General features: G+C 43.8%; 2 protein-coding genes across 2 annotated transcripts; one reads left to right on the forward strand and one right to left on the reverse strand.

Moving 5' to 3' along the window:
* Positions 1-1,164: 1,164 nt before the first annotated feature.
* Positions 1,165-13,442, reverse strand: LOC127292553 (actin-related protein 7). The gene is made up of 8 exons (XM_051321973.2): positions 13,132-13,442; positions 12,820-13,038; positions 4,458-4,599; positions 3,343-3,587; positions 2,951-3,134; positions 1,921-1,988; positions 1,661-1,830; positions 1,165-1,559 (listed from the first exon to the last, which is right to left on the reverse strand). The coding sequence occupies exons 1-7, from the start codon at positions 13,207-13,209 to the stop codon at positions 1,678-1,680; spliced, it is 1,089 nt and encodes a 362-aa protein (XP_051177933.1). The 5' UTR covers positions 13,210-13,442; the 3' UTR covers positions 1,165-1,559; positions 1,661-1,677.
* On the forward strand, positions 8,171-11,810 carry LOC127292552 (uncharacterized). Its single transcript, XM_051321972.1, has 4 exons — positions 8,171-8,664; positions 8,926-10,812; positions 10,900-11,018; positions 11,133-11,810. Exons 2-4 carry the CDS (start codon positions 9,738-9,740, stop codon positions 11,628-11,630), a joined length of 1,692 nt encoding a protein of 563 aa, XP_051177932.1. The 5' UTR covers positions 8,171-8,664; positions 8,926-9,737; the 3' UTR covers positions 11,631-11,810.

The following is a 13,442-nucleotide window of genomic DNA, read 5'->3' on the forward strand; positions in this document are numbered from 1 at the left end:
CCATTCTCACTACGACCGCGAGCTAGCTGGCCAGAGCCAGATCGAGCAGCCTAAACGTACCGCGAAACCGCGCTAGCAGCTCCCACCAGAGACAAGATCGACGACTTCCATTGGCCGCACCTCCCTAATCTGCAAACGCATTAGCAGAGGAAGCCAATAATCTGGGTAGACCGCGTGCAGCTTTTGCTGGACAACAATGCCAGATCGGACACTGTTTGTTCATGCAACCACGAGACCAAGATCAAATCCAGATGGCGATGGACATACATGGAGGCATGTCATGTCGCTGTCGGAGGTTCATCAGTGGATGGTTGGCATCAGGATTCAGGAACTGCTCATTATAGGGTTTAGCATAGTGTTAACTTCTTTCTTTCTAGAGTCGGACAGTCACACAGACACTGGTGGGGTTCCAAACAGCACGTACGGTGCTGCCAGGTAAGTAAAACTGAATAATTTCCTCGCTTGTCTTGAGAGAGCTGCATCATTTGCTGACACGAAGCAGATCGATTGGTGAAGGCACTGTAGTAAAATTTGGCGCTTTTCCTTTGGACGGGGGAAGAGATAAACAGGCGGCCAGTTTGAGCATGATACTGTAGGAAACATTTACTATAGCTTACGAATGGCAGAGGATGTCCGGGGGCCGGATGTCGTAGATCGGACCTGGATATCAATTGACAACAACAACTCCAGCACCAAGTAAAACATTGACCGTCCACCATGAACCACCTGGGTCTCCTCGGATCTCAGTCCTGCCAACGCCAATGCGCACGTCCAGCGACTCTCCGTTTCATCAAACTTGTCTAAGATTTGTTAAAACTTAGATATAACTAGTTGTTATTTGGTGTCTAGATACATTTGAATTTAGATAAATCTTAGACAACTTTCATAAGACAGATGGAGTATATTGTAAAATTTGTTAAAATTTAGATGTATCTAGTTGTTATTTAATGTCTAGATACATCCGAATTCAGACAAATCTCAGACAACTTTCATGAGACGGAGAAAGTACATGACTACATCGCTATTTGGTGTCTAGATATATCCGAATTTAGACAAATCTCAGACAATTTTTATGAGATAGAGGGAAGTACATCGAGGCAAACATCCGACACCCATTGCGGTGCTGTTGTTTGAAACATGAGATGCCCGGTGTAGTCGTGTAGATACATGCAAATCTTTGAGTCACTTCTTTCTAGACAGATAAAGTACTGTAAACAGAACAGGCGTATTTTTCCACAGGCTTCACTGAAACGGATAAACAGCAGAACGTAGCTTACGCAACTAACCATTGAGATGCACCTCACTAACTTTTCTCTCCCCTTGTACGACAGGTACAAATTGGCCTAACAATAAATCGACGCCAATCTTAGATTCTACTGCAATCTGAATAGCTAGCTAGCTAGTAGCAACAACACATCTAAACCAGAGGCCATGAATAGCTCAGAGCCGCCCTCAGCACCAGAGGACGAAGGGCACCACTGCACCAGTATCGAGAGTTGGACTGAGCACAGGCCCCTACAGGGCAGCCTGCAGATTCGAGCGTACGCAGCAGCAGCAGCCTGCAGCAAAACCATTTCATGTTTCAGTTGCCATCACGTACAATGTACACGGTACACACATCAGTCATCTGGTGGCTTCAGTATAGAGCGTGGAAACCTACCTTGCGAGTTGCGGCTCTCAGAAGCACTTCTTGTGGACGATGGATGGACCTGTCTCGTCGTAGTCGCCCTTGGTGACGTGCTGGTTCTGGGGGAAGACCACCTTGGCAAGTATCGCGCCGCCCAGCCAGGCCGAGTGCCTTGGTAGGTTCTCAGGCATGTATTCTGGGGGCTGGATGAGTGCAGATCGGGTTAGTAACGGACACACAGATCGTTAGTGACACGCGGAGTGAACACTGGAGTGTAGGGAGGAGGGAGTTACCTTTACAAGAGATGGGCGGATTGCTGAAGCAGACAAATTTGCCTCTCTCTGAAACCTGTCCTCGAAACCTTGAGAAAAGAAAGCAAAGTGTTTAGTTGTCCACTGTGAACATTGGTTATTAATCTCAAAAGGTTTTAGCTAGTAATTGATGGATTTCAAATGGTTAGAACGTGTTAAATGAGAAACTTCGTTACAATAAATAAATGTGTATGCGTGTAAGCAATGCAAAATAATGCAAGCCAACAGTTGTCCCATGCATCGAAGCTGTATTTACAAGTAACAATTACCTGAACTTCTGAATAAAATGTCTAGCCATATATTCTGGAGAAAAGAACCTAACTGTAACCAGTTTGCGACATTCTAAGTATTCTAACCAACACCACACATGCAGCACAATATTGATTGCGTTATCTGCTTGTCAGCTTATCCTCAGGGAGGTAACTAACAGGAGTACATGATATTCTCAAGACTTGGATAAGATTCTGATTCCCATCCAACAAAATGAAATTCTCGGGTCCCAAAGACATGGCCCCATTTCTTTTGTTCTGGCATATAGCATAGAAGCAAACAAAGCTGCTGCATAGCTCATACACCACTAGCATTTAGGTAATCACTTCATATAGCATGCAATTTTAATAACTGTGGTCACTATTTTTTGAATACAGGATGTAATTCCTCAATTTGGATGATGCCATGTTCCACAGGAAGCATATATTATCATCCATAACCCAATGACATAGCCCCGTTTCTTCCGTTCTGGCATATAGCATAGAAGCAAACTACACTGCTGCTGCAATGGCCATACACCACTAGAATTTAGATTAATCACTTCATGCACCACACTTTTCATGACTGAAGTTAATATCGGTTTTATACAGAATGTATTTTGTGGATGATACCATGTTTAACAGGAATTCCGCATTATCATTCATGAACAGTAAAGAGTGGCAGTTACTAGTATTTATAGCCGTCATACACCAAGAGTTCTAAGAAAGAAAAAGACATCTAACAGAGGAAAACAAGAACTAACCAGTCATAGATGCAGTGCCACCGCATAACATGGTGTTTTCAAGCAGTTGCCTATGGTACTCTGTTGCGACGTTTGAAACACTGGTAACTAACTGATGAACAATGCCATAATCTTCTAGGCCCAAAATACTTGGTTGAAACAAAGCTTCACCAACAATATAACGCTCTTTTTCAATTGTTATAACCTGGAGGAAAAAAGAAGAAGTGTTTAGATAAAACCAGTTGCATAGATTCAGGATAATAAAGACACCAATGCATTTAATCAATCTAATGAGGTTCATAATCATCAAGAATTTAAGAAGATAGAAATTGCACATTAAGATACATGTAACAGGAACAAGGTGAGTGCTTTGGGAACATTTGCACCAAAGCTAACATAAGTGAATAACCAACCTGTCCATCTGGAAGAGTGTGCTTTTCTGGCTGGCATGAGCTCCCTATATCTTCAAAGGCCAACTGGTCTTCTGTGCAGCATGCATACTGCTCTTTCAGCCTTTCGACATCAGAAATATCAATGTTTACTGATGGGTTGGACTTCTTTAGTTCTTGGGCAAACAGGTTTGTCAAGTCAGTTCCTCCTATCTCAAATCTCTTTGATGCTACATGTTGAACAGCACCTTCACAAACTGGAGCAATATCTGGTAACATACAAGTGTCAGTACACCTGAAGCTCTGATTGCAATCATGTTTGACCACCAGTACACACAGAAATAATACTTGTTCCAGTTAATGTAGTAAAACATGCACTGGGCGGTCAATATTATGCCTTACATCTCGATTGCTGAATAAATAAACTATAGGTGGATTTTTTTAATAAAAATAGCTATCAGATTCAGAGCACTACTATTCACTCACAGGCCCATGAATAATTCCAACTTTTTCTCTTCCTGGAGTAAGCTCTTGGTTAATGAAGTTATTTTGTTCTTACTGATGGCAAAGAAAAAAAATTACATCAGTTCCCACTTTGTGAAAACCCTACTTGGTTACAAGAACAGAAGAAGATGAACACACTGTTCGAGTAAACAAAGATTATTCCTAAACAACACATTTGCAGAAAAATGGTAAATAATCTGAAGAGGAATCAAACATGACACGATATGTACAACGTACAGAACAGAAGATAACACTGAATGTCTATGTATACTATATTAATAATTTACAAGCGGCATGGTCATAAGGCAAGAATACTTTTTAACATAAGAATCATTGGAGTTCAATTTTCAAGATTTTGTGTCATCCTTATATGATGTTCTTGCATGTGCTTAAAGATCACTAGGTGAAAATTGTGTTGGACAATCACTAGGTGACATCAACCCTGCAAGCCTTCGATATGTGCTGGTTTGCATCATGTCTGGTGTAGAATGAATACATAAATCAGAAAACTAACAGAAAATAACGTCTACCGCTTCAGAACAACTATCACATCAAACAGACATTGCACAAAGGCCACATGTAGAATCAACAAGGTCGCGATTGAAGCCACGGTACAACTGATTTGGTGATATTACCTATTTTTCCATGCCCAATGTCAACTGTACAGCCTGAAATGCGACCAACAGCATAAAGTGACAACACCGCCTGTTCAGAGTCGTAAAAGCCTGACACGTTGAATTTTTCGAACATAAGCTGGACCAATTGCTCCCGGAGAGCCTGCACAGAGCATGATAGATTTGAAAAATTAGAACCAAGTGCAAGACAACAAAAAGATGGTACGCCAATGCATTAGGTACACCAAGAAAATGGACAACATCAAATGGGAAAGGCTTAGCAAACAAGGGAGCAATCTTATCATGACATTGCCTAGGCTCGCTATTTCATCACTAAGACACCAGGCGGTGTGAGGGGGACACCTTGGAGCAATGCTCAGGAATTCAGAGCTAGAAGGACACCCAGAAATTATTGGCAACACTCAGGCAACCTTGGTGTCACCGTGAGCTGCTTATGTCGCTTTCCTAGAGTGGAGTTGCTGGGTGCGACAGAGGACCGAGTCCACTGCAGAAGGGGGGATGCCACGGCCACTCGGAACATGCCATCACTGCCAAGCTTACAACGCTGCCGCCACTTTGGTGAGCCACCACTTCTTCTCTTCTTCCTCTGCTCCACATATACCTCCACTTCGTCCTCTCTTAACCGCAGAAATAAGGAAAGAGATGCGAAACTACTTAAATAGAGGAAGTTTATTGCCATGCATTGGGATATAGAAGAGGAGGCTGCCGCTGAAGTTTAAAGACGTTATTCCACCATGCATACAAAATGATTTTATGCCTAAGGGTGTGTGTTGGGAGTTATGGCAACATCTACCATTGTATTAGTTCACTGTTCTATTTTCCTATGATATATGGACTTGTTAGATGCTACTTGATGCAATGTTATGGAACTTGAGCTGAAGTTATGTTAAAGCTAGTTGCAATTTAAGACGCTAAATCTACTAATTTGCTACCACATGAGGTGTAACTTCATTTTTTCTGACACATCAATATTTTTTTTGCCCACCGCCTAATTACAACCAAGGCCACCACCATGTTGCCCCAGGCACGACTCGACCCAGGGATGTGAAAACTGTGCAAGCAAGAGAAATTGTAATACAGCTTCAGAATGATGAAAACTTACCTAGGCTCCAGTTGGCATTGCGAAGGTCTGTCAAAAAGACTTACAGTTTCTACTAACATCCTCTTCTCATAGCACAAGTAGAATTGATAAACACTCCCGTAAACAAATTCCATGGCGCAGCACAACATCCAAAAGCTGGACCATATGACCTATCATTCAACATCTGCTATGACTACCTCCCATTCTTACAATATTAGTACATGAAAAACAATGGCTCAGAATGACCAGTAGGCACTATATATTGGTAATTTCTAAATTATAAAGCCCATAATATGTTAAAACTCTAGTCTAGGCCTCTAGGGAGTGTTTCATTTCATGCTTTACCGTGCCAAATCTAACTCTAGTGTGCAGAAGTTTCTTAGGCATGAGTTTGGTTCATCAACTCAACTGTGGCTTACTGTACTTTTTTAGTACCCCTTGCCCGTGCGTATTAGACTCAATTCCAGGTGTAACTTTGCCTAACTTGTGGTGGCCACATTGCTAGCCAAACTTTGTATGGCCAGGTTGGCAACTTGCAAAACTTACTTTAAGATTTATAATGCAAATCAGTATTGATCCAAAGATAGAAGTGTCTAGTGAGTAGTTTAGCACCAGGATTTGCAGTAAAATTCACAAATGGATATGTTCGTCAACTTTCAGAGTGCCTGATCTCAGCACAGATAAGATAAATCCAAGCACACCCATAACATATTTAATCCACTACTCGAACAGCAAAAAGTATTTGACACGTAATCACCACGTCATCAACCAAAACAGTAGACAGATAACAAAGAGAAGTATGGCACAGACTGAATAGTTACAGCTCAGTGTGGTCTAAGTTTAACCAAGACTTTACCAGTTCGGTCAACATAACTGATTTGTTTTAATGGTGTGGCATGCACGTCAGAACAAAGCACTTGTTATGCCATCGAAGGTTGTAAAGGGTCAGGATTTTAACTCCAACAGTTTAAGAGTTCATGGTTGAGGAGTGGGCTTTTTGCATTGACCCACTTTCTTGATAGTGTATAATTTCTTCATTTCGCTTTGTCAATGTCAGGCCCTCTGAAATTTGTAATGGCATGATAGCCTATGCATAAAAGTGATAGCCAATGTCCTTCAGGTTGGTGAAAATTTAGAAGTACATATGCCACCATAAGGATCAGCTTTTTTGAGGTCTCGTACGGATTAGCGATCCGCCTTTCGTCTAAAAGTTACATGGATTAGGTTGCTTTGTTCAACATTCATGACCACATTCCAGAGTCCAGACATGGTTAATACAGACACCCAGTATAACTGAACCCCTATTTTTAATTTTGTTTCCCCGCAAAAAAAGACCCTATTTTAAATCCAGAACATCGAAATCCAAAATGATTCGAGGCTTGAGGATGTGTGTTGAGTCATGGCATCATCTACCACCATATTAGTTTGCTGTTGTATCATCGTATGCTACATGGACTTGCTAGATGCTAATTGCCGTTATGTTTTGTACTTGTTGTGAAGTTATCTTGCTAAATGTCCTGGTTTGCTGTCACATGAGGTATAATTACATATTTCCTGACACAAGATATATTATTTACTACCCCCTCCGATCCATACTACTTGTTGCTGATTTAGAACAAAGTGACATGCCTAACTATTTTGCCTAATTATTGTCATGGCACCCCAGGATTGACTCAAGTAGACTCAGTGGCATGCTGACATGGAAACTTTGCGGGAAAGAGAGATTGTATTACTCCCTCTGTCCCTATTTACATAGCGCCCTCGTGTTCCCTGATTTAATTTTGACCATCATTTGACCAATAATACGTGAGTGTCACAAAAATTATAGCATTCAATTAGGAATTCAATGTTATAGTTTTTGTAGCATATAACCTATGTTTTCTTGGATAAATTGATGACCAAAGTTGAATATTGAAATTCGCGTGCACAATGTAAATGGGGATGGAGGGAGTATAGTTTAATGGAAAACTTTCTTAAGCTCCAGTTGGCATTGTGGGGTGCTTTTCAAAAGCACTTACAATCTCTACTTTTTTGTAATATAACCATTTCAGACCATCCCCTTCTGATAGAACAGGTAGAATTGGTTAAGACTTCTGTAACTGACCAGTTTTTATGGTGCGTTACAACATCCAAATGCTGGACCTTAAGGGCTATAGAATGCAATATGCTACAAGTTTGTCAAATTCCTACAATAATGAACATGTGGAACAATGGAAAACATTGGACCAGAATGAACACTGCGCACAAAATATTGGTAGTTTCCAAATGATACAGCTTATAACATGTTCAAATTCGGATCTAAGGAGGTGTTTGATTTCATACTTAACCGTGCCAGACCTAACTCTAGTTGTGCAACAATTTCTCAGGTGTGAGTACGGTTCACCAACACAACTGTGGCTTACTGCACGTTTTAGCCCCCTTGCCAGCGTGTCATAAACTAGATTCCAGCTGCAACTTGGCCTAACTGTGGTGGCCCCTTTTTTGGTGAAACTTTGCATGGCAAGGTTGGACACTAACAAAACTTCCTATAAGATTTATAATGAACATCAAAATTGAGGCAAATTTATAATTTCCTAGTAAGTAATACAGCATTAGGATTTGCAGTCATGATTTTTGAGTCGGCGATTGCTGCCTGCGCGGGTCGCGAACGCGACTTGACTCATGGAGCAAGTCGCCCGACTCGCCGACTCGCCGACGGCTCGTCGCGATTAGTCGCCGGAACTGAGCCAGGAGTCGCTCGACTCGGTGAGATCAGGGCCCAGTGCCAGAAATTTTTGGAGGGCTACAAGTACCCATCGTGCAGAGCGAGCGCGCGGGAATTCACACAGAAAGAGAGGGAAAGGGAGGGAAAGGGCGGGAGCGGAACTCACGGCGGCTGCTGGTCGTGACCTAGGAGCCGACGCTGCCCCTCGCCGGCGACGCGCGACCTTCAAATCGGCCGCGATTTGACCTCCGCCGGCGACGACCCCCTCCTCTGCTCGCTTGCTCGACCTAATTCCGCCGCCTCCAACCTCCCTCGACGGGATCCCCTCCCGCAGGAGCTGATTACGGCCGCCGCCGTCTCCAATCTCCGACGAATTGCATCCTCTACCTCCGCCTCCGTCCTCTTCAACCGTCGCTGCACAGGTACGACCCCCTCCCTCTCTATTTGTTCTGCTGTATGCCTGTATGGCTGTATGCCTGTATGCCTGTATACATGTTGCTTCGCTGCTGTGCTTGTGAGTTGTGATCGAGTGACTTGCTTGTGAGTGATTTGCCTCTGTATATCATGTTGTTGTTACTGTGATTGTGACCTAGGGTGGAATTGTTCTCAAAATTCAAGTCTTTTGCACAATTGCAGCACTAATTGAGTGATTGTGTGTGCTGCTGCTGCTTTGTTTACTGCAGGTGTCAAATAGAGATGGCTGAAGCTGAAGCAAATCAGATTATCCCAGCTGGTGGCAATGGACCTGTGCCTGATCCATATGATCCATCCAATGATCCTAAGCGTAGGGCAAGCTCGGGAGACCCCGGATGGAAATATGGGTATTGGCATGACCTGAACAGGAGAGATAGGATAATATGCAAATTCTGTGCCAGAGATATACATGGTGGAATAGCAAGATTCAAGCGCCACCTAGCTGGGGCTAGCATTAAAGGGAAAAAGAATTCTCACAAATGCAAGAAGGTCACTGAGGCTGTTTCAAAGGAGATGATGGATTATATGAGGGCATATGCAGAGAAGCACAATGTTACTGCAGAGGATGGTAAAGTCGATGGAGGTGGTGCAGCAGGAGGTGATTCTTCTGAAGATGACGCAGCAGTAACTCAAAGTAGCAGGACACCAGCAAAACGCAAGGCAGAATCTGTCCCAAGTGAACCAACCCCACAAAAGGTTACAAGAACAATTGCTGGGATGCTTAGGAAGAGTCCAGAAGAAGTCATTGAGCTAAGGCACTCAAAGGATCCTTCTCAAGCAGCATTGAACGCAGGTTGCTTCAAAAGGACCTCTGAGGACAAGGATAGAGTTGATCAGCATTGGGCAGATTTCTTCTATGCCAATGCCATTCCCTTCAATGTTACTCGGTCAAGAGCATTTGAGATTGCATTGGAGTCCACTGGGCAGTATGGTCCAGGCTACATCCCTCCAACAGTACATTCCCTTAGGCTTCCACTCCTTGCGAAAGCAAAGACAAAGACAACACAATTGAGAGATAAGCATGACTTGGCAAGAGTATGGATGCACACTAATGTCAGATGGGTGGACTGATGGGAGGAGTAGGCACTTGGTGAACTTCCTTGTCAATAGTCCAGCTGGGACTTACTTCATTGATAGTGTCAACATATCAGGCGTAGTAGCTGACAAAGAACTATTGGCAGATTTAATGGAGAAAAGGATAAATGACGTTGGAAGACAATATGTGGTTCAGATTTGCACACATAACGGCGCTAACTACAAGGCAGCAGGCAGAGTCCTAATGGATAGGATCCCAACATTATGGTGGACACCCTGTGCAGCCCATTGTTTGAACCTCATGTTGGGGTCAATTTGCAAGATCAAGCAATTTGCTGAATGCATTACAAATGGCAAGAGGGTGACCACTTTCATCTATTGGCATATCAAAATTCTTGATGAAATGAGAGTGAAGACCAACAATGCTGATTTGGTGAGGGCTGGGGCAACTCGATTTGCCACAAATTTCCTCAACTTGGCAAGCTTGCACAAACACAAGCAAGCTCTAAAAGAGTTGTTTGTGGGTGATGTTTGGCATAACAATAAGAAGTTGTCAACCTCACCTGTGGGACAAAAGGTTCAAGAAGATGTGCTGTCCATTAATTTTTGGAACTCTGTGGAGACTTGCATGAAAGTGTCTCTGCCTCTTCTAAGGGTACTAAGGATTGTTGATGGAGATGAGAGGCCAGCCATGCCTGAGGTAATGGCTGCGATGGACTTTGCGAAGGACAAAATCAAGGCTGCAATAGAGGAGAAGCCAACTTTGCTCAAGAAAGTGATCAAAATAGTTGAGGATAGGTGGGAATCCCAAATGGGTGTGAAGTTGTATGGGGCTGCACTATTCTTAAACCCCAACAGATTCTATGATCTCAAAGCTAAGCCTGAGAATGCAAGATATTGTCAAAAGCTGAGGCATATGTTCAAGGAGGTGCTAGTGCACATGGAGCCCAATGATGATAAAGCAAGCTTGATTAGCAGATTAGCCGATGACTATGAGAGAGGTGAAGGTGAATGTTTCAGCTCAAAGTTGGCCATCAAGGACCGATCCAAAAAGAGTCCTCGTAAGAATCTAGCACCTATCTTTCTTAACTTACAACAGCTATCTAGCTTAACTTGCAAATTCTAACATTTTCTTCATTTGTATTTAGTTCTTTGGTGGGGCGCTTATGGTGGACTTGCTTTTGAGCTGCAATCTTTGGCAAAGCACATTGTTAGCCTTTGTGCTTCAGCTTCTGGCTGTGAGCGCAATTGGTCAGCCTTTGCAAATGTAAGTTCTCTTCTATGCTGTTTTTAGATCATAGTTTTCTCTTTAATTATATGGACTTGTGGAGCTGAAAGTAAGAACTAATAATTATTGTTCTCTTGTTGTATGTTGTTTCAGATCCATAGCAAAAAGAGACCTAGGTTGGAGTTCCAACGACTCAACGATCTGACCTTTGTTCAATACAATCGGAAGAACGCTGACAGGTTCCAGAAGCTTCGCGAGGAAGGCTCCAAAGGGGTTAGGTCTGACCCATTAGTCCTAGAAGATCTAGATTGGGAAAATGAATGGATTGATGCTAATGCCCAGCCAGTTTATGAGGGTGCTGATATCACTTGGGCTGAAGTTGATGCAGCAGTTGGTGCATCTGAAGGTCCTTTGCACAACCTAAGAAGACATGGGAGTCAGCCCGCTGCTGGTACTGCTAACATCCACTATTCTCGAGCTCGAGTGGTGGAAACTCAAGTTGAAGTGGAAGAGGAGGTTGTTCCTGAGGTTGAGCTTGAAGATTATTCAACAAGTGAAGATGAAGGTGGAAATGAAGGTGGTGGTGAAGATGATGATGCGAGAGACAATGAAGAAGATGATCATCTCCGTTACTCTTACTATGATGAGTGACTGAGTGTGGATTTGCGGCTAGCTGGATGTATCTACTATCTATTTGCTATTAGGGCCATGCGTATGGGTTTGCGGCTGGTGTGCCTTGTTTTGGACACATGATTGCTATTTGCTTGTTGAATGCAGTGAACTAAATTAATGCTTGCTTATTTTCTGTAAAAGTGTAGAACTGCTGGTGTTTTTCTTATGTGTCAATGTTTTTCAGCTCCAAGAAACATGGATCATCAAGGAAAAGAACTTGGACAGATGGACAACCAAGAAGTAAGTAATACTCTTTATTTCAGTATGTTTTACAAGTCTTCTGTTACAAGTTTGATGTTACAAAGATGGAAAAAACTCCTATTACATGCTAGGCGACTTGGGGCGACTATACAAGCCCTAGTCGCTGAGTCAAGTCACCAAGTCACGAGTCTCAGCCTCGGCGACTTGACTTGACTCAGCGACTCAAAAATCATGTTTGCAGTACGTTTTACATGCTGGATATGTTGGTCAGAGTAACCAAATTTTTTTTGGGGTTTTGGAGTTCATGATCTCAATGCAGATAAGATAAATACAACTCTTCAGATCAACCGACTAAATACGGAACAACAAAAGGATTTAGCATGTACTCACCAAGTCAGCATGTCATCACACAAATCAGGTAGAGCTCAGTGTGGTTTTAACACAAAGATACCAGTCCGGTTAACAGAGTTGGTTGGATTTATGATATGGCATGCACGTCGGATCATGAAAGCACTCATTATTCACCACCGAAGGTTGTAAAGGGGTGGCATTGGAACTTCGAACAGTTTTAGAACTCACGGTTGAGAAGTGGACTTTTCATTCGAATCACTTTGTTGATATCATGTAATTTTCTTCGTTTTGCTTTTTGGAGTTTTTTTTTTTTTTTTTTTTTTTTTGCGGAAACGCTTTGTTGAGATTTCGTAATGGTATGGTTCACACTGACACCAAGAAGAAATGGATGTATCCCATAGACATATACGAGCAATCATGTGGATTAGGGGTTGCTGTGTCCGACACTCATAGCCACATTACCACCACAGCACCCAGTAAAATGGATCCCCAATTTCTAATCCAGCACATTGAAACCCAACCATGAACCTGCTCTCCTAAGAGTCCACTAACTAGGCGGCAGCACATTCAAAGTCGCACAAACCAAGCATGGAGAGAGGGGCGTAAGCATCATCACCTTGGGCGTGAAGAGCGGCTGGGTGAAGAGGATGTGTCCCTCGTCCCCCATCTCCCATCCGATGTTGCGGTAGAGGACGTAGCTGAGCAGGTCCTCCATGGCGTCCCAGTCCTTGACGAAGCCGCGCACGACGGGGTGCACCTCCTCCACCACGGCCGCGCCGTCGGGCGCCTGGCCCTCCTCCTCCGCTGCCTCGAATTTCATCTTCGAGGGCATCACCTGAAACACCCAAAAACACATCGAATGCTACTCATGAAGTTCTGCGAAATCTCGCGCGAATCGACGGGGTGGGGAGGGGATCTGGGGCCTCACCAGCCCCGGGGCCTGGTCGGGCAGCGCGATGCCCGCCTTGAGCAGCTTGGAGCCCGCGTCGACGACCACCGCCTCCATGGCCGGCGGCGGCGGGTGTGGCACTGCAGGGGAGACTCTGCGGCGGCGATGCGGGGCGAGGCTCTAGGGTTTGAGGCGAGGGGAGGGCGGGGCGGGGCGGGGAGAGGATTTTTGAAGTTTTTGCCTCGCGGGAAAGGGGAGAGAGGTTTTGGAGGATTTGGAGCGAAAGGGAGACGGGAGGAAGAAGCTCTCGCGGTAGGATCTTGCAGCGCCGCAGCTCACCCGAGAGCGGC

This window comes from Lolium perenne, chromosome 4 (assembly GCF_019359855.2).
Source record: "Lolium perenne isolate Kyuss_39 chromosome 4, Kyuss_2.0, whole genome shotgun sequence".
In the NCBI taxonomy this organism is placed as follows: domain Eukaryota; kingdom Viridiplantae; phylum Streptophyta; class Magnoliopsida; order Poales; family Poaceae; genus Lolium; species Lolium perenne.